The sequence below is a fragment of the Salmo trutta genome, chromosome 8, assembly GCF_901001165.1.
Source record: "Salmo trutta chromosome 8, fSalTru1.1, whole genome shotgun sequence".
NCBI lineage: Eukaryota > Metazoa > Chordata > Actinopteri > Salmoniformes > Salmonidae > Salmo > Salmo trutta.
Window position 1 is genome coordinate 37,618,181 of NC_042964.1, and position 19,799 is coordinate 37,637,979.

General features: G+C 46.2%; 3 protein-coding genes across 8 annotated transcripts; 1 reads left to right on the top strand and 2 right to left on the bottom strand.

The window, feature by feature from the left end:
- Window positions 1–517: 517 nt before the first annotated feature.
- Window positions 518–10,872, bottom strand: mcm10 (minichromosome maintenance 10 replication initiation factor). 3 transcript variants are annotated; one of them, XM_029761158.1, is made up of 18 exons: window positions 10,036–10,872; window positions 9,554–9,605; window positions 9,181–9,474; window positions 8,765–8,968; window positions 8,229–8,589; window positions 7,934–8,099; window positions 7,155–7,322; window positions 6,936–7,052; window positions 6,131–6,327; window positions 4,266–4,360; window positions 3,194–3,301; window positions 2,624–2,976; window positions 2,339–2,471; window positions 2,105–2,235; window positions 1,769–1,882; window positions 1,228–1,373; window positions 981–1,023; window positions 518–869 (listed from the first exon to the last, which is right to left on the bottom strand). In XM_029761158.1, the coding sequence occupies exons 2-18, from the start codon at window positions 9,558–9,560 to the stop codon at window positions 786–788; spliced, it is 2,721 nt and encodes a 906-aa protein (XP_029617018.1). In that variant the 5' UTR covers window positions 9,561–9,605; window positions 10,036–10,872; the 3' UTR covers window positions 518–785. The 3 variants fall into 3 exon arrangements, with proteins under 3 accessions (XP_029617018.1, XP_029617019.1, XP_029617017.1); XM_029761159.1 differs by having other exon boundaries at window positions 8,229–8,586; window positions 10,031–10,872; XM_029761157.1 differs by having other exon boundaries at window positions 10,031–10,872.
- Window positions 10,873–10,979: 107 nt separating this feature from the next.
- On the bottom strand, window positions 10,980–19,466 carry LOC115198834 (optineurin). Of its 4 annotated transcripts, none has more exons than XM_029761161.1 (13): window positions 19,210–19,465; window positions 17,705–17,850; window positions 17,306–17,511; window positions 16,870–17,028; window positions 16,614–16,786; window positions 16,371–16,545; window positions 15,679–15,794; window positions 15,389–15,538; window positions 15,041–15,125; window positions 14,754–14,906; window positions 12,308–12,450; window positions 12,113–12,204; window positions 10,980–11,888 (listed from the first exon to the last, which is right to left on the bottom strand). In XM_029761161.1, the coding sequence occupies exons 2-13, from the start codon at window positions 17,844–17,846 to the stop codon at window positions 11,767–11,769; spliced, it is 1,716 nt and encodes a 571-aa protein (XP_029617021.1). In that variant the 5' UTR covers window positions 17,847–17,850; window positions 19,210–19,465; the 3' UTR covers window positions 10,980–11,766. The 4 variants fall into 4 exon arrangements, with proteins under 4 accessions (XP_029617021.1, XP_029617022.1, XP_029617020.1 ...); XM_029761162.1 differs by having other exon boundaries at window positions 16,392–16,545; window positions 19,174–19,464; XM_029761160.1 differs by having other exon boundaries at window positions 19,174–19,464.
- LOC115198837 (hemagglutinin/amebocyte aggregation factor) lies at window positions 12,878–14,362 on the top strand. The gene is made up of 5 exons (XM_029761166.1): window positions 12,878–12,983; window positions 13,226–13,304; window positions 13,582–13,770; window positions 14,006–14,158; window positions 14,253–14,362. Exons 1-5 carry the CDS (start codon window positions 12,926–12,928, stop codon window positions 14,299–14,301), a joined length of 528 nt encoding a protein of 175 aa, XP_029617026.1. The 5' UTR covers window positions 12,878–12,925; the 3' UTR covers window positions 14,302–14,362.
- Window positions 19,467–19,799: the final 333 nt, after the last annotated feature.

A 19,799-nucleotide genomic window follows, 5' to 3' on the forward strand; every position in this document is an offset into this window, starting at 1 on the left:
CTTCTCTGTTACAGGAAGTGTTGATAAATCAGGGGGTGAATTCTTAAGCACCTAGATTCAGAACCTGAATCAAATGTGTGTGTGTGTGTGTGAGAGTTGAAGGAGGGTGGAGAAAGAGCGAGAGTGAAGAGAGGGGAAGCTGGAAAAAGAAGGGATGATGAAATGAAAGAGTGCGAGTGAGTCCTGGGGAACTCATCAGACTGAGATAAATGTCGGGATTCCATGCGGGACTACCAACATTCCACAGCTGCAACTTTAGACAGCAGAGGACAGAGGACAGAGAGAGGGAAAGGGGAAAACTGGAGGAAAGAAGTCTAACTAAAAAGACTGACCGACGGGTCTCTACCTCAGGAGTTTAACTAGTGCCTGTTTGTTCCTGTATTTGTTCCTGTATCCTCTCTTTATCCAGCGCATGTTACTATTCTAGGTGTCTCTAAAACTCCCTCAGACTGTAAGGACGCAATATAGCACAGGAGACTATATCTTCCAGCGAGCCCAAGTCAGAAAAAGGAGGAGATTGTTGGTAAATCACTCAGCACAATTTAATCAGCACATTCACATCAAACCCAGCAGGAGGGAACAACAAACAACTCATTCGGAAATTCAATTGAATCCATTCAAAACACAGCAATTTAAAATCCATAATCAACTTAAAATGACATCGACAGTAAAAAAAACATTAAAAGGACATTTAAAAAGCGACATGCAAATAAGTATAACACAAGAAACTCCAATTGCTTCATATGACGAAGACAATGATGAAGGTGATTGTCAGTGACCGAGGGCTACTGCATGCTGTTGAGGAACTTGGGCTGCTCGTCACCTCGAGGCTGCAGCAGCTCCCCAGCGATCTTAGGACCTGACTTCTCCTGTGGACAGGAACAGGAAACAGTTAGGGAACACGAAGTAGTAGTCAAACCAAGGACCGGTCAGACGGGAGAAGGACCTTAACTCCAAACCTACTGAAACGCGACACTTACCTTCAACATGCCGTCTCTTTCCCATTTGAACAGGCCACAGTTACTGCAATAGAGAACGCAGCATTATCATATCTGATGAACGCAGTAGCACGTGACTTGCATTGTGTTTCAACTGGGCTCCTGAGTGGCGCAGCGGTCTAAAGGCACTGCATCTCGGTGCAAGAGGCGTCACTACAGTCCCTGGTTCGAATCCAAGCTGTATCACAACCGGCCGTGATAAAAACTGTAGTGCGTGTACGTGTCTCACCTGCAGTGTTTATGTGGCAGACGGTCCAGTGCGATGGCTCTCTGTCCACAGGGGCACTTGAAGAAGCGTTTGGTGGCGTCGTGCCACTGCAGCTCATGCTTCTCCTCCACACAGCGATCAGCAGGCTTGAAGTATGTGTACTTACACTGGAGACAGATAAACACAGATAAATATGTATCTGTACTAAGCCGTAAAGACAGTTATATTGGTCTGACAGGACGGTTAAATCATGTTGCTAGTAGGTGAATTCTGAGCAGTCTGGCCGATCTGCTATCATGCTAGGTTTACCCACGCCATTGGGACCGTTGTAATCGTACCGGTCTAAATTGCTAGTTGGCTCATGGGGAATATTCTGATGTGCTGGGAGATGGGGATTTCATCTGACTACCGTAAAGGAAAGCTGATGTTTCAAATCCCAGACGGAGTAGATTTTGACTCAACAGAATAAAACCGTTGGTTTGGTGGTTAACTGGTGATTTAAACTGCAGGATAGCTGATGACTGATGACACTAGAGAATAAGACCTGTGATTGGACACGGACCTTTTTACAGCTGACGGCTCGACACTTCTGCTCTCTGATGTTCCTCATCTTGTCCTCCATCGCCTCCTTCTTCACCAGGGGGTCAAAGTAGCTCTCCTGCTGCTGGTACTCCGCCTAAAGAGAGAGATAGGAACTATTAACCCTGGACTAGGGGAAGGGGGAATCATTACATTGTTACACCAGGGGTCAAAGTAGCACACCTGCATCTGGTACTCCGCCTTAGGAGAGGGGAACTATTATAACACTGGGCTAGAGATAAGGGGGAATCATTACACTGTTACACAAAAAAGGGAGCAGTTACACTAGGCTGCTATGGTTACGGAATTGCTGACTCACCGCCTGTAGCTCGGCCCCGTGCCGGGACTTGGCATTGAGGATCTTCTTGAACTCCTCTGATTGGACGTAGTCCATTTGTTCCCGCCTCTTCTTCTGGGCTGGCTCCTCCTCCTTGGCCCCAGGCTGTTCACCTGTACAGAGGCAGATCCCAGAGGATGGGTAAGAACAGGGACTCTCTGTGTGTGTGTGTGTGTGTGTGTGTGTGTGTGTGTGTGTGTGTGTTCAGGTGTGTACCATCGGGCGAGGACAGGTTCTTCTGCACCCTGGTGGTGATGTCAGTGCTGCTGTTCCTCTTCCTTTTCACAGCATTGGGGTCTTCTTTGGCCAGCCCAGCCCCCTTCACTCTCAGCTTCTTCAGAGCAGCCAACTAGAGAGGAGAGGGGCAGCTTCACCTTTAACCTCCAACCTTTGTGACCTTTGAACTCTAGCCTCTCTATGACATCACATTCTACAGTCAAATCAACAGTGCAACAGTGTACGCTAAGCCTGAAAGCATGTGATCGGATGAGCACCACCTACCTTGGCTGCTGATAGGCTGTGTGACGCCGGGGGCGGAGGAGGGGTGTGGTCAAAAAACAAGATATCATCTCCCTCGTTAAAACCCCTGCCCAGTGTTGGGGTGTGGGGGGCGGTGGGGCTCTGGGTGGCTTTGGGGACCTCTGAGGCAGATTTAGGGGACAGGAGGGTCCCTCTAGATGGGGGAGAGGCCCCGGGGACCCCCGCCCTGCCTGAGTTCTGGAGGACCCTCTGCTGGATCTCCTCTGCCCGGCGTCTGCGGTTCTCTAAGAGCTGCTTCTGCTGCTGTTTCTGCTGCTTCAGGAGGTCAGAGGCAGAGATGGACTGGACCCCTGCACCAACTGAGCCCTTGGAACCTGGGTGAGTGAGAGAGAAGGTGGAAGAAGAGAGAAAGGGGGATGAAGAGAGAGAAAGATGATATACAGTAATTCTGATGCATTGACAAGCAGGGAGAATACACACCAAGGTAAAAAAAAAAAGTGTTTCCCTTTAAAGCCCTCCTGTCTTTCTCTCGTCTCCAGATAGCCCATCTGATGTGTTCATGGGTTTGGTCTGCTTCAGTGAGTCAGTTACCTGGGGGTTTGGTGAGGTGTCTCTTCAGTTGGAGGGCTCCCGGGGTAGGCATGGATAACAGGTCCTTGAAGTCGTCTGAGCAGCCAGACACCTCGTTAGACTTCATGGCTGAAAAACAATCAAACACATTAAGAAAGAGCACCAGTCTTAAACCTCTCTCCCCCCCACTCCCTCCATCTCCCCCAGTCTTACCCAGTCTCTTGGCCCCCACTCCCTCCATCTCCCCCAGTCTTACCCAGTCTCTTGGCCCCCACTCCCTCCATCTCCCCCAGTCTTACACAGTCTCTTGGCCCCCACTCCCTCCATCTCCCCCAGTCTTACCCAGTCTCTTGGCCCCCACTCCCTCCATCTCCCCCAGTCTTACCCAGTCTCTTGGCCCCCACTCCCTCCATCTCCCCCAGTCTTACCCAGTCTCTTGGCCCCCACTCCCTCCATCTCCCCCAGTCTCTTGGCCCCCACTCCCTCCATCTCCCCCAGTCTTACCCAGTCTCTTGGCCCCCACTCCCTCCATCTCCCCCAGTCTCACCCAGTCTCTTGGCCCCCACTCCCTCCATCTCCCCCAGTCTTACCCAGTCTCTTGGCCCCTACTCCCTCCATCTCCCCAGTCTTACCCAGTCTCTTGGCCCCCACTCCCTCCATCTCCCCCAGTCTTACCCAGTCTCTTGGCCCCCACTCCCTCCATCTCCCCCAGTCTTACCCAGTCTCTTGGCCCCCACTCCCTCCATCTCCCCCAGTCTTACCCAGTCTCTTGGCCCCCCCTCCCTCCATCTCCCCCAGTCTTACCCAGTCTCTTGGCCCCCACTCCCTCCATCTCCCCCAGTCTCTTGGCCCCCACTCCCTCCATCTCCCCAGTCTTACCCAGTCTCTTGGCCCCCACTCCCTCCATCTCCCCCAGTCTTACCCAGTCTCTTGGCCCCCACTCCCTCCATCTCCCCCAGTCTTACCCAGTCTCTTGGCCCCCACTCCCTCCATCTCCCCCAGTCTTACCCAGTCTCTTGGCCCCCACTCCCTCCATCTCCCCCAGTCTTACCCAGTCTCTTGGCCCCCACTCCCTCCATCTCCCCAGTCTTACCCAGTCTCTTGGCCTGGCTGGCCAGCTGGTCTGATCCCTTCACAAACAGGTTCCCTAGAGTGGTCTGGGTGGGCTTCTTAGGACCAGACGCAGACCTAGACAGGAACGGAGGTGTACATAAGTGAACACAATACAAACACACATACTGACTCACAGCACTGACCAACACATAGAGCAGTGTTTTCCACAACTACATCGAGTAGCCAGCCAAACAGAAAGAGTAGCCAGCCAGCCAAACAGAAAGAGTAGCCAGCCAGCCAAACAGAAAGAGTAGCCAGCCAACCAAACAGAAAGAGTAGCTAGCCAACCAAACAGAAAGAGTAGCCAGCCAGCCAAACAGAAAGAGTAGCCAGCCAGCCAAACAGAAGGAGTAGCCAGCCAGCCAAACAGAAAGAGTAGCCAGCCAGCCAAACAGAAAGAGTAGCCAGCCAGCCAAACAGAAAGAGTAGCCAGCCAGCCAAACAGAAAGAGTAGCCAGCCAGCCAAACAGAAAGAGTAGCCAGCCAGCCAAACAGAAAGAGTAGCCAGCCAGCCAAACAGAAAGAGTAGCCAGCCAGCCAAACAGAAAGAGTAGCCAGCCAGCCAAACAGAAAGAGTAGCCAGCCAGCCAAACAGAAAGAGTAACCAGCCAGCCAAACAGAAAGAGTAGCCAGCCAGCCAAACAGAAAGAGTAGCCAGCCAGCCAAACAGAAAGAGTAGCCAGCCAGGAGCTCTATTTTGATGGCCTCTGGTACAGTGTAATACCCTGATTCCATCTGAAATACACAGTGAAATGATTGAATACATTATTGAGTTTACCTCCCAGATTAGAAAAAGGTGTTGTGGTATTGCGTTCTGTTCATGCATTATGATAAACTTGGGCAAATTAATACATTTAGTTGATTCCCTACTAAAGGTCAATAAATGTTTGAATATTGTTGAATTCTGTTTTATTGCCTGGATTCCGTGAGGAACCTAATGATCATATTTGGACCAGAATGAGGCTCTCCACTACCAAACGTTCCTGCAGTGATGATTCACCAGCTTCATCAAATCTTTTCAGAATTTACCTGCAGATATTCGCCAAAAAGCCTCGGCCTACCAGTAGCCTATGAAAATAAGGGAGCCAAACGACAAAACCTCTCAGCGATGCCATTGGGTAGACTACACTGACAGACGAGAGCAGAGTTACTCCCTTTAGAGTCGCTGTAGAGCAAATCCTTCGGTTTACTTGTCTGATGTGATACCATGGACATATAAACTCGCTGCAGGATTTATGAATGGCAAAGGGATGTAGGAGGCTTAATTCAAGTCAGTTCAACACCTTTTATAAACTAGTCAACACTTGCTGTTTAGTTGTCAATCAAAGCACAGTAAATAGCCACTGCGTCATGACTCCGCGTGGCTGGCTGTGAAACACGCTAAAGAAAAGAATGTGCCAGAAATCAACAATTTGGCTCATGGTTACCACTTACATTACACAGGACGTGCAAATTCATGGCCATCACGCTCTCGCCCTCCTCTGTGTAAAGAAATTTGACTGCAACCAACCACAGCTCACTAATGGTACCGGGAGGCGGGACAGACAGCAGACTGCGGTTCTCTGTCATTGCTCGCTTTGTGACTGACAGGCTCCTATCCTATCAATAGAGCGCGGGAAGATGCAGATCGTTCATTCTAGCGGGAGAGGACTCGATGGACGAGCGAATTGAAACGTTTAAATGAAAAGTAGCCGATTGAAAATGAGTCTGTAACCGACTGATTACCGGCGCTAATGGAAAACACTGCTTAGAGACGACTGACGTTTACATAGGTAAACACACTGACCAACCAACACACACACACACACACACAATATTCACTGTGACACACTCACACACACTCACAGTGCGGCAGCGCAGGCTGGTGAGGACATGCCTCCGTAGTGGAAGCCGGTCTGACACAGTCGTTCCTTCAGGCTGTTGCCCCTCCCCTTGACCTTCCCCGCGGCCTTCCCTGAGAAAGACGACTGCAGCTCGGCCCGCTGGGCACTCATCTTCTTATACTGGGCCTTGACGTGGTACTGGCAGTACTGGCACTCATACTGCAGAGAGAGAGATAGCACATGTCAACAGTCCTACACCCTCCTACTGCAGAGAGAGAGAGATAGCACATGACAACAGTCCTACACACTCCTACTGCAGAGAGAGATAGCACAGGACAACAGTCCTACACCCTCATACTGCAGAGAGAGAGATAGCACATGACAACAGTCCTACACCCTCCCACTGCAGAGAGAGATAGCACATGTCAACAGTCCTACACCCTCATACTGCAGAGAGAGAGATAGCACATGTCAACAGTCCTACACCCTCCCACTGCAGAGAGAGATAGCACATGACAACAGTCCTACACCCTCATACTGCAGAGAGAGAGATAGCACAGGACAGCAGCCCTACACCCTCCTACTGCAGAGAGAGAGAGATATAATATGACAACAGTCCTACACACTCCTACTGCAGAGAAAATGCTAGAAACTATGTCACTTCACAAGTTCTCAAATGTCCCTCTCTGTATTTGGCGGTGCTATATGACTGACACCGATCAGCCTTTAGGTGGGTTCTGAGGGTCAGTGTGGGTCAGAGAGTGGATGGAGGAGCTGTTGAGCGGTTCAGGTTGTGTGTGTGTTTCTGGATGTAAAGGCAAACCCACCAGGTTGACAATCTGAGAGCAGGGGTCTCCGTTCTTCTTGGCTGCCTTACAGGTGCCATAGTCCTGAGCCTCCCCCATCAACAACACCTTCTGATGGTGGTCCACTGACAGAGACACCTGGGGGGGAGAGACAGAGAAGGGGTGGGGGAAGAGAGGAGAGTGATGGTGAGAACACACACACACTACAGAGAAAGTAAACACACAGACACACACACTCACCCCGTCATATCCGTCTTTGGCCTTCATGGGGTTGGGGTTGAGGATGCCCATGACGGTGCCTGGCTCAGTCTTCCAGTGCTCCTTATGCACCTCCCCAAACAGGAAGAGAGACACGTACACTTCCAGGTCATGGAGGTCAGACAGCTTCCAGATGCTGAACGTCTTACCCTGTGAGCGGAGGGAGGGAGACAAGTCTTAGCGCTGCCATCTCTGACCCATCTGAAATGAATACAAGTAGGCCCACTTCCTGTCAAGTCAATGACTTTAATGAACATTGGTCAACCTCACATACTTTAGTGTCCATGTCAATAAAACCACATGATCATTGACCTACTGTAGATGTTGAAGTTGTATGTTGGTATATAGTAAAGAGCAGTGGAGGCTGCTGAGGGGAGGACGGCTCATAATAATGTCTGGAACAGAGCAAATGGAATGGCATCAACCACCTGGAAACCATGTGTTTGATGTATATGATACCATTCCACTGATTCTGCTCCAGTCATTATCACAAGCCCGTCCTCCCCAATTAAGGTGCCACCAACTTCCTGTGGTATAGATGGGGTAATTTGGGGTGGCAGGTAGCCTAGTGGTTAGAGCGTTGGGCCAGCAACCGAAAGGTTGCTGGATTGAATCCCTGAGTTGACAAGGTAAAAATCCATCGTTCTACCCCTAAACAAGGCCGTTAACCCACTGTTCCCCGGTAGGCCGTCATTGTAAATAAGAATTTGTTCTTAACTGACTTTCCTAGTTAAATAAAAGTTGAATAATTCTGGTCTTACACTGCTGTTGCTCTGTGGTGTGGCTTTGTTGACCAGCACAGCGAAGGTGACCCAGTCGCACTCCTCCAGCTTCTCCCGGGCCAGGCGCTCAGGCAACTGGGAGAGCCGAATCAGCTTGCGGTCGGCCATCTTGCGATCCATCTCCGTGGAGGACACACGTGGTCGCCTGAAACCAACGAACCAATCAGAATCCAGATCTGAGCTTCGGACAAGAAACCTTGGAGTGTTTATATGTGTGTTATAGGTAGATGAGTGTGTGTGTGTTACAGGTAGATGAGTGTGTGTGTGCTCTGACCTCAGCCGCAGTCCAGAGTACTTCTCGATGGCGACGTCTTTAGGGAGAGATGGAAGGGGATTGGCCTGTCGTACGGCGGACAGGGCTGCAGCCGCATTGGACTGGGAAGGTAGCGATGAACGTACAGTACTGTTGGTCCTACTACTGCTTGCTATTGGCAGGAAGGAGCTGTGAGTCTTAATCTCCACCAGTGGACCTCTGGTGTCTGTAGCGGCTGCTGTAGTGCTGGGCTGGACCTGGTGAGCTGTCCTTTGACCTTTGCGTTTGAACAGGTCAGCATTGTTGAGCTGAGCGGTGAAGTCGGAGGACTCTTGTAGCTTGGTGCCGTCTCCTCGGTCTGGGGCAGACGAGGGCTTTCCTACTGTCAAAAAGAGATTCCTTTAAAACACACATCCACAGGCACCACCGTCACCCATTACACTTTACACAGATGCTCCTTACATGACATGGTAAGTCGCCACTGTGTTCCTGTATGGTCAGCCTTGACTTTGATGAGAATACATCCTGAAACACAAAAAAACGTATGAAAGTAATACCTGCTTGGGGCTTGGTCTTCTGTGTGGGACGAACTGGCTTGGAGGAGCTCTGTTTGGGGGGACCCTGTGAGGGAGTGTTAGCTTTAGATGGTGCCTTTGTTCCTGGGATGCTGTTTGGGGTAGAGGTGGCTGAGGAGCTCTTCTGGGAGGCCTCTAGCTGCTGCTGCAGCCTCTGCATCTGCTCCTGCATACGCCTCAGCTCCTCTGAGAACACACAGAAACACACCCAAATAAGATTAGAAGCTGAAAGCTGCCATGAATTAAAAAGCAAAGTAGACAGTGTGTGATGCTGACATACTTTAGTAGATATCTGCATTCTAGAAACATTTACTGTATACATACATACTATAGGCGTTAATGCTACGGTATAGCGCTATCATAATCATTTTGAGGTACTGAACTCCTTGTGGACAAACCTTGTAAATCTTCTTGGGATCTATTGAGGTTATCAGGAGCCTTCCCTCCAGACGGCTGTGTTTTAACTCCTTCCTCCTCTTCAATGCCATCCACATCTCCAAAGAGACCAACAGCTCCATCCTCTTCCTCCCTCTCCCCACCCTCCCCCTCCAGTCCCTCCCTGTACTCTTCATCATCATCATCGTTGTCAAACAGGTCATCTAGGTTGTCCTCTGCTTCCTGGCTAGCCTGCTGCTCCTCTTCAGCCTCGTTCTCAGCCAGCAGCTCTGTTAGAAGGTCCAGGTCATCATCACCTGGCACACACACACAGTGTTAAAGAGTTTTGTTTTGATCAAAGCCATATATTGATTATGCCCCCCCACCATCCCTTACCATCCATTTCCTGGAATTTTAAGATCAAGCCTTTCCCGATTAAAAAGCAGATCTAGGAATAAAAAAATACACAGGTATTTAAGTCATATCCCGAAGACACAAGTGTTTATTGACATGTCTTTAACTGTTATTTATGGACACCGCTAGCTAAAGCTTCACAATTTCCATTATGTATATTCTCTCCCATTATCTGTTTCCTACTGACATCGAAACAAGTTATCCGATTTTTCACAACGCTTATACTAGCAACAACGCGTACAGCAAGCTAGCAAACAAACACATTATGAATATGATCTACACTCCAGACAGCGCGAAAGCCGCGGTAGCAACAATGTAGCAAGCAATGACACACGACCCGCAACGATGTCACTTTGAAGTAATGACTGTCACTTCAGGTTAAATTACGTTGTCGATTGTATACTTTTTGTGTAGTGACCAAGAAAACGCCATTTTCTTGCAAAGAATTATATTGTTCACCTTACTTGATGGTTGCAGGGACTTCCCTAACTAGCTATCGTCGTTTCTTCAAAATACTACTGAGAAATAACTGAAATCTGGCGCTAAACGAAGGACCCCTATCAAATAGAATAGTGGCTAATATTTTGCCTGTCCACAAAGTTTGTGGTAGATGTTTCCACTCCCAAATTACTCGCATATCGCAAATAAAATAGAAAACGGTATACCTAGTTGAATTATTTTATTTAAATTATACATCATTTCATTTTATTGACCGGTGTCTCTAAAGTAGGCATGGCTCCTTTAAACATAGGCTACAGTCGCTGTCCTAATATAAAAACAAAGTTTGTGAACGTCAACAAACATGGTATGTGCTATCAGGGATCCGGATCAATAGCATATTGAAGTTCAATGGTAAGGGTTATGGTATGTTGCGTCCCAAGGATTCCACTGACTGAACAAACATATGAAGGTATTTAACTAGGCAAATTCGTTAAGAACAAATTCGTATTTACAATGACGGTTTACCAAAAGACAAAAAGGCCTACTGCGGGGACGGAGGCTGGGATTAAAAATACAAATATGGGACAAAACACACATCACGACCAGAGAGACAACACATAATGAGAGACCAAAGACAACAACATAGCATAGCAGCAACACAACAACTACGTGGCAGCAGCACAACATGGTACAAACATTAATGGGCACCGACAACAGCAAAGGGCAAGAAGGAAGAGACAAAAATACATCACGCAAAGCAGCCACAACTGTCAGTTAGTGTCCATGATTGAGTCTTTGACTGAAGAGATTGAAATAAAACTGTCCAGTTTGAGTGTTTGTTGCAGCTCGAGCTGCTTTATACCATAGATATAAAGCAGATTCTGTTCTATATCTATGTTGGGTACTGTGTTGCATTTTTTCAGGTGCCATCAGATGTGTGTGCAACACAGACAGAAACAGCCTACTGTACCAATAACACCTTTATTACATATTTTCATAATTATTTGACAGAGTCACAGCATTTGTAAATACATCTGGATACAGAAGTTAGTAGTTAGCTAATACAGTACACACTCCCTTGCATAGTCATACTTCCTGCAGGCTACATAAGCTGTAAATAGGTTTAATTATAAATGTACAAACCATGACGATGATGGATAAAATGTATGTGCAATATACATTTAAAAACAACATTAAAGTGTCTTAGGCATCCTTCCCTCTGTTGAAGCAATAGATTTTCAAATTATTCAAAATGAAATGTCTATGCTGTAATTGTAATCTATTCATAACCTTCATCGAAACAGAATTACAGTTTGATTAAATTGAACCACCCGAAAATCCATAATAAGAATTTAATAAAACAATTCAAAACTAACGCTTTAGCAAGAAACAAAGTGACAGCTGTCAATAAGAAGAAAAAAATAATAATTACCAAAACTTAAAATACAAATTCCAGTTCTCCATTTATCACCTAACTGCATAATAAACGTGATACATTTTACAGGATCTTTTTCACCCCTCTAACAAAAAAAGTGTGTCTAGTTGTGCACTGTAAGAACACATTTTATATTATATGTTCTAAAACATAGACCAGAGCAACATAGCCCTGAACTGCAAAATAAACACACCTTTTAGAGCATAAAGGCGGCATTTTACTCTGCCATAAATCGGATGATGACGAAGAAGAGGAAGAATCAGATTATGGTGCATCTGCGGCAGTTGTCTTTGTTGTTGCTGATGACTATGATGAAGGCTCAGATGATGCAGTCCATGATGTGAATCTGCAGGCTGTCCAGGTCTGGTAGGATCTCGTTACACTTGGGGCAGACGTGCTCCGGTATATTCCCCTGCTGCTGCCAGTCCCTGGCATCACCACCTATCAGACACACAGTGGTATGGTAACTGTATTCCCATATATATATACACACACACACATACACATACACACAATTACATCATTTATCATTGTTGTAAATAATGTGAGATGGAGAGGAGCAGTGCTTTCTTGATCAAATAAATACGAGATCACATTTAATTGGCAGAAAACAATGTGATGTGCCCTGGCTTGAACCTTGCTAAAAGCCAGGTACTGTCCTGTACCTCTGGCTCCTTGCATGTTGTGTGGACCAGCACCCCCATGTGGATTGCCTCCACGTGGCATGTGTCTTCTCTGCATATCGCTCAGAGATTGCCTACAGAAACCAGTCGTAGTTAGGCGGTGGATCCAAAATGGCCGAGATCGTGACCTAATATGACCAGTCTGATCACATGACCAATATATAACCTGATGCGTACCTGCCCAGTGAGTCCATCTCGTCCTGTAGCTGAGTGTTCTGTTTCTTGACGAACTCCAGCTGAGCAGACAGACGTTCTTTCTCCTCGTGAATCTTCTCCCGAGCTGCTCGCTCCGCGTAGAAGTCAGACGAGTACACCTCCGCCTGGACAACAAATAACACACACAATTATTAAAAATGATACGCACGCATATACAATCAGACAGACAAAACATTTGTCTAGACGTGTCAATAATTATAAAGGTGTGGTTGTATTGTACAGATATAAATGTGAATGCCATGTACAGAATGGAGTGTATTGGTTATACATTTTATTTCAGCCAAATAAAAATTCATATTCAAAGATCTTGTAAATGTTGTATAATTGTGGGACTAACAACCAACCAACAAGCCCCTGGGGATCATAAACCATAACTCAAGAGTTAAGAGGGATAGTTCATGAACAATGTATGTTTCGGATAAATGATGTTGCAAACTAATTTGGAATGATGCCAGCAATACACCTGCTCAAACATTATTCAAGTACATGGCTCAAGGACACCGTTTGGGTCTAGTTCTATAAGTGGAGCATTAACCTTGCTGGTGCTGTTTTGTTGAGATCACACTCCTCAAAGAAGACATGAACAGACCCAATTTCTATATTCTGCTTCTTGCTGGAGTCTTGGTCAACGGGCAAGGTAAGCTGCTGTTTTAAGTTGTAGGCTGAATGAAGTGTTCATTACTTAGTGTATGAGGTTGGTTATCAGGAAAACAATAAATTTGTCTTACAGCCCACATACATGAAGAGTGAGTAACCAAAATGTCTAGGAGGTGCATACACCATTACCATACAATTACTCTTTGTACACTCAATTTACATAATGATGTTGTGTTACAGTATATGGATTCAGTTTGTTGTTCCCTTCCTTGTGTGTTGCAGAACTCCGATGGGAAAACCAATTTGACCAGCCCTTACACTTTAACTGCCCTTCAAGACAATCCATCTCCCACATAAAAAGGTGAGATAAGTCCAAAGGCTCTTATCTGCTTACTATCAATCTTCTACCAAAATGACGGCACAGATTCCCAAAATGAAATGTCTACTCTAAATCATTAGTGCCGTTTTACTTTTCATCACCAATTATAAACCAAATGATCTCATTGTTCTGCATAGACCAGTAGGTGCGCTGCACTGTTGATATTGGGCATATCAACAAATTAAAACTTCAATGCATTTTTTTTGTTTTCAAATCATTTCAACTATTAATATGTGCATTGTCATGCATCTAATTTCAGTCAGCATGACAACTTCTATGAAGACCGTGTGTGGGACTTTGAGTGCAAAGACACATTTGTCTCAGAGCCTGAGTGCCACTGGTCTCCTTATGTAAATGACTTTGAACAAGAGTTCAGCTTCAAATGCCCCAATAACTATGTCCTCACTGGGGTGAACAGCTTTCATTCCAACCCCCATGAGGACAGAAGGTGAGTAGACAACGTTTACCAGATCCTATGTTCAATTGGTACATTTCATTTTTTTCAAATACTTTGAGTGGTTGATTTAGCCTGCTTGGAGTGTCATATGAGCAGCATTTGCACTTTTGGGACTATTCCATTGGTTCCACCAAGTGCCACTGAAGTACTTGAAAGAAAACAAGTATTTGACAATCTTGACTGTGTGTTATACTAAACATGTATGATTTCCATCACCGTGTCACAGGTGGAAGTTCTACTGCTGTCGAGTCAACAGCTACTGTAACCAGGACTGTCAGTGGACCCCCTACGTCAACTACTTTGATGAGGTCATCTCTTGGCAAGTCCCAGGCCTGAACTACCTAGTTGGGGCCGGAAGCTACCATTCAGATTATTATGAGTGAGTACAATGTGTGTGTGCACGTGATGTAGGTCAGGGGAGCGATGTTTCAACAACAAGAATGTTTACCTCAAAATGTATTGTGTATTTTCAGAGACCGTCGTTGGAGATACCAATACTGCACACGGAAGTCAAACTGCTGATATTACGGCTGATTATTGCATTCTTGACCCAACTGATGAGTAAAGATTGCCTACTACCTTCTTTCTTGTGTTTCACTTCATTCTTTCATTCATTAATGCATATTCAAAAAGTATACTTACTTAAAAAAAATTTAATACAAATTTAAGACAGCGGTACCTATTTCACCTTATGAAAATATAAACCTTTTAATTTTTTTGGAAGTGTACTTAGCCTTAATTGAATTACTGGTTTAACAAAGAAGCTGCCTTCACTGACAGTCACTCAAATGTCACTTTTAAGAGATGCTGTACAACTCCAAATGTTCACACAGAGTTCACTGTAAGTAAATAAGAATGGTTTAACCTTTTTCCAAGTGTGAGAACACACACACACACACACCTCAACGCAGAATAATTCACATGACACACAGAAACACACACAACTAGATGGAGAACACACACAGAAAACCTACCTGAGCCTGGAACACAGAGATGGTCTCCAGCTCCTTCTCCTTCTGATATATCTGCTGCTTCATGACATCTATCTGCTGTTGCTTAGCAGCCAGGGCCTTCTCTGCTGCGTCCAGTCTGGTCTGCAGGTCTCCCACCTCCTTCGTGACCAGTGGCTGGAGGCCACACAGAGGGCAACGGTCAGATTCATCCCATTCACCATGCCATACCATTTTGACAAAGGACAAAACAGTGCAATGTGCCAAACTAGACTGATTTCTGTTTAACAGAGGCTAAGTAGTGTGGTCACCTCTCTGTTCTTGCTCTCTTGCTTCAACTCGTTGTAGTCCTCAAATAGCTTGGTGTAGGCATCCTTCAGCTGGGTCAGGTTAGTCCTGAGGAGGGGAGGGGCAACTGACTCATGGTGACTAAGGAGTATTTAGATATAGAAACTCATGGCATTGACCAGTGGAAACGGGGGGTGGGGGGGGGGGGTCAAAAGAGGAGCAGGGAATTTCTGTCCCAAGACCCCACCCTAGGGAATGGCCCAATGCCCAACAGTGTCAGAGGGAGTAGCCATATGTCTGAGTGAGAGTGTGTGTGTGTGTGTGTGTGTGGGTCTGTCTGTGCGTGCATGCATGCTTGACTGTTGTCCCACCTCTCCTCTCCAGCCTTCCTCTGCTCTAGCTGGCTCTGGGCCTTCATGCTGTCCACCTGCAGCTTCAGTCTGTCATTCTCACTCTGTACCTCCTGCTTCTCTACCAGCTGGGCTGTCAGAGTCACCACCTCCTGCTCCACATCCCTACATCTACACAGAGAAATACAGAGAGCGGGATAGAGGCAAAGCGAAAGGGTGTATTGGGGGAAAGGGAATGAGCAAAGGTTAGCATAGTTTACACGTTTTCATTGTCTATGTAGCTCTCCCTCTCTCCTCTCCGTCTCTCTCACCTGTCCTGCAGGTTCTTCTTCATGCCCTCTGCCTCGCCCAGTTTGCTCTGAGCCTGCTGTAGCTCATTAAACAGGGTCATCATCTGAGCCTTCAGATTCTCCACCTCTGACGCAGCCTGACACATAACAGACAACAGTCCAACAAACTGACAGTTCTGATCGAGAAGCTAAGGGTCAGGACATTTTAATGGGGACATTTAATAAAGTTAATATTCAGTTAATAGTAATTAACACAACGCTTAGCATATTTGTGATTTCTCTTCCTGTATTACACATGATTTCCAGTTTTTATTTAGGACAATCATTTATGTACTGATTGATGGTCACTAGACTTGATACTGAATGTTATGGATTGTTCTTATCTGATAGTGATTGATGCAAGACTGGCGGTACAAGGAAACTGATTGTTATTGTATTCTGGGACACTGATTCTGTACCAGCTGATGATGTGACTTCCTACAAGCCTCTCAGCGGGTGTTTACAGAACATTGGTGCTGTGAGATAAGACTATAAGGGCCTGCTTCTCTGCTGGAGGTGTCTCCCTGTTGCAACTTGTATTAAACCACATTGATTTACTTTATCTGCAACTTATTTTAAAATCACCTGGAAAATCCCTATTACATACTGTACATTAATACATTACAATCTCAATAACTTCCCTGTTCTTAACAGGGTGAGAGACAAGCTCTTACCCATCTTATCTGTGTATCTACCTTCTCCTTCCCAGAGTTCTGTTTGGGCTCCTCCACTGGTTCTGGCTCAGTACCACATGCTGTGGTGGCTAGTGCTGGGGAAACCATCTCTGGCAGTAGTGAGGTCTGTGTGGAGCTCTCCGTGTTAGTGTCTTTCTCCTCCAGCTCTGTGATTCTGAAAGACATAGGAACATCAGTCTTTGGTTCCACCCAAACATAAGCCCAGGCAGAAATGCGGTCTACCTGGATCTGGTAGCCTGGAGCTCGATTTGTAGCCTCTCCACCCTCTGGGTCTCCTTCCTCAGGGACTGGAGCAGCTGGCTGACAGTCAGCTCCTCAGACTCCTGCCTGGATACACTCATGTCATACCTGGGGTCCCTTTCATTATGATACAGCTCCTTTCCAGCATCCTCTTTCTATACACACACACACACACTAAAGTCAGGACACACACCCTTACAATATGAATGGATGGAGTGAGTGAGTGAATGTTACTCACAGCAAACCTGATCTCTATGAAGGAGTCATCCTCTGACCCCTGACCTGTCTTGAGCTGGAGTTCAGAGTTCATGGCCACCAGGTCATTCTTCTCTGCCTGCAGACGCAACAGTTGGGCACGCAGCGCCTCCAGTTCTGCATTCTGATTGGCTGTCTCGGCCTGGAGGTGACAGCACAGATAAGACAAAACAGTCTGCCTAGCAGTATATCTATCTATCTATCTATCTATCTATCTATCTATCTATTCATATTCTACTATATATATAAAAAAACACCATATTTATTTTCCAAGCCTCTTGTTTTGTTATATAAAATGTAGCTTAATCTACAGACAATCATCCATCCTCCATACATTAACTTCTCACTTAATAAGCTGAATGTGTGGTCTAGCCAGAGTAACCTTGTGAACATTAGCCTTCCCTTTCTCGCTCTCTCACCTGTCCCTTCCCCTCTCCTTCTCCTCCCTCCAGCTCCTCCACCTTCATGCTGAGCTCCTGGTTGTGTGAGGAGAGGGCCTCCATACGGCCGCGCGCCTCATCCAGCCTCCCCTCCAGGAACTCCTTCTCCTCCCTCTGCTTCTCCCTCCACACAGACAGACCCTCGAAGCGCTCCTTCATTGACACGTTGGTTTGCTTCAGCGCCTCTACAGGGAAGATACACAGAGAGTACATTACTGTAGAACACACACACACACAGAGCAGTCAATCACATAATCAGCCAATGCAAGACAATCAGAACCTCATATACCATAACATCCTAATGTCCCCGCCCCATACAGTAGATTCTCAATGAGCTTTAAGGCTGAACCACATTCTGGTCTCTTCTCCATGCCTCACCCTTCAGGTCTCGGTTCTCCTGGATGAGGCGGTTCATCTGCTGCAGCGTTTCCTCCAGGGTGCCTGTGGTGGGGCTGTGGCCGGGGTGAGAGCTAGGACCCCGGGAGATGTCCCCGTTCACCATGGGGGAGCTGGACGCCATCACTCTACAGCAAGGTGAGGCGGTGTGGAGACATGCAAGTGGACAATACATTCTCAGACTATAGATTCTCAGACACTAGAATGAGAATAGGGATTCTGATTCTTGGCAAGCCCCGTGCAAGGACAATCAAATGTTATATATTCTCTAGATCTGCATGCATCAAAACAAACACCATGAAGGAATACTATTGCACACAATGACTCATGTACACTGGGCAATATCCATTACTGAATAATCTTATCAGCAGCTGTCACGTGGTAGGAAGCTCAGCAGCCTGCCTGAGTGTGCTGGCCACTTTTCATGTCATTTAATAAACCTCCACAGGTCTGTGACCGATTGTATATTGTAGTGACCTTAAAGCAACACCTAGCGAACACCTCATGAGGTTCAGACCTCTTGGTGTAACTCAGTGTTTCCCAAATTCGGTGCACATTTTCATTTCTGCCCCAGCACTACACAACTGATTCAAATAATCAACTAATCATCAAGCTTTGGGCAAAACCCAAAATGTGCACCCCTTTGGGTTCCGAGGACCGGGTTTGCGAAACACTGGTTAACTGTAAAGGTTGTGTGTCAAACTCATTCCATGGAGGGCTAATTGTCTGCTGGTTTTCACTCCTCCCTTGTACTTGATTACTAAATTAAGGTCACTGATTAGTTAGAAACTCCCCTCACTTGGTTGTTGGTCTTAATTGGACACAAATTGAAAGGAGGATCTAAAAACCAGCAGCCCTCTATGGAATGAGTTTGACACCCCTGGGTTTATTGCGCTTTCAAGACGACTGGGAGCTAGGGGGAAAAACGAGGTCGAATCATGACGTCAGTGATCTTAAGGTTCAGGAAGTCGGCGCTCTAGAAAGAGGCCCGAGTTCCCAACTTGGAATTCCGAGTTGGATGACGGTTCAAAACACTTTCAAGTCGGACCTCGTTTTTTTTCTCTCCGAATTCCCAGTTGTCATGAACGCATTTAACTCGGAAGATTTTCCAGTTTGTTTGAACGCGTCATAAGGTGTTGGCTTTCGCTGGACCGGTTGTTCAGTCCCAGTCGTGGCTAACCCCCAAATAGTCTAAAATAACGTAACACATCAAAAAAGGCTCCACTTCCGACTCAGAACATGGGTTGACTGACAGCTGTCAAGGCTTCCCCCCTTTCTCTTCCTCATTTGGAATTCTACCTACCTTCAACGATAAAACAACGTACCATATTTGACAGCTTCTTTAGCTAGCTTGGGTAAAAACAAGGTGAGAACGAAATCATACTTCCTAAACTGTTAGTGCGTCACATTACACCTAGGCCTAACAAATTAATCGCAATTTCAATACTCACAAGTGATTCAAATACACCTTGAAAGAACTCGGATACCTCTTGTTGAAGATCAAAACAGTTATGTTTCGTTTTTCTTCGGACTTGTTATTGGTTTACAGCATTTCCTTGTCTTAACGTCACGTCCCGTCACAATAAAGGGTGTGTAAATATTGTATCACGCTTCGGTAATAATCAAATAGATGATTTTACGCTGGTTTGCCTTCAAAAGCCGTAGACGCATCTATATATTTTGCAAATCGGTGAATATGCTGCGTTAGTGACACCCTCGAACTGGCGCACAGAGCAGCTGCCAGTGACGTCATGGACTGCAATTCCAGCGGGTTTTCCCTTAAGGAGTGACCTTGCACTTTTGGGAAAGGAGTGACATTTGCCTGGTAAACCCATTACATATGAGATCAGAAAGCCGACTACTCAATCATTTATTTAACAATTTCATTGGAGAATTGAGAATTTATTCAGCCTATATTGTAGACTATTTTCACATCAATCTAATCAAATAGGAAAGCCTTTTGCCTAATTTCCCCACCATCCGCCTACTGCACTATGGCACTGTATCACAATAAAAACATAGAAACTGAGTAGTAAAATGAGGGTATGACTATGAAGGATGAGAGGCTATATGGCCA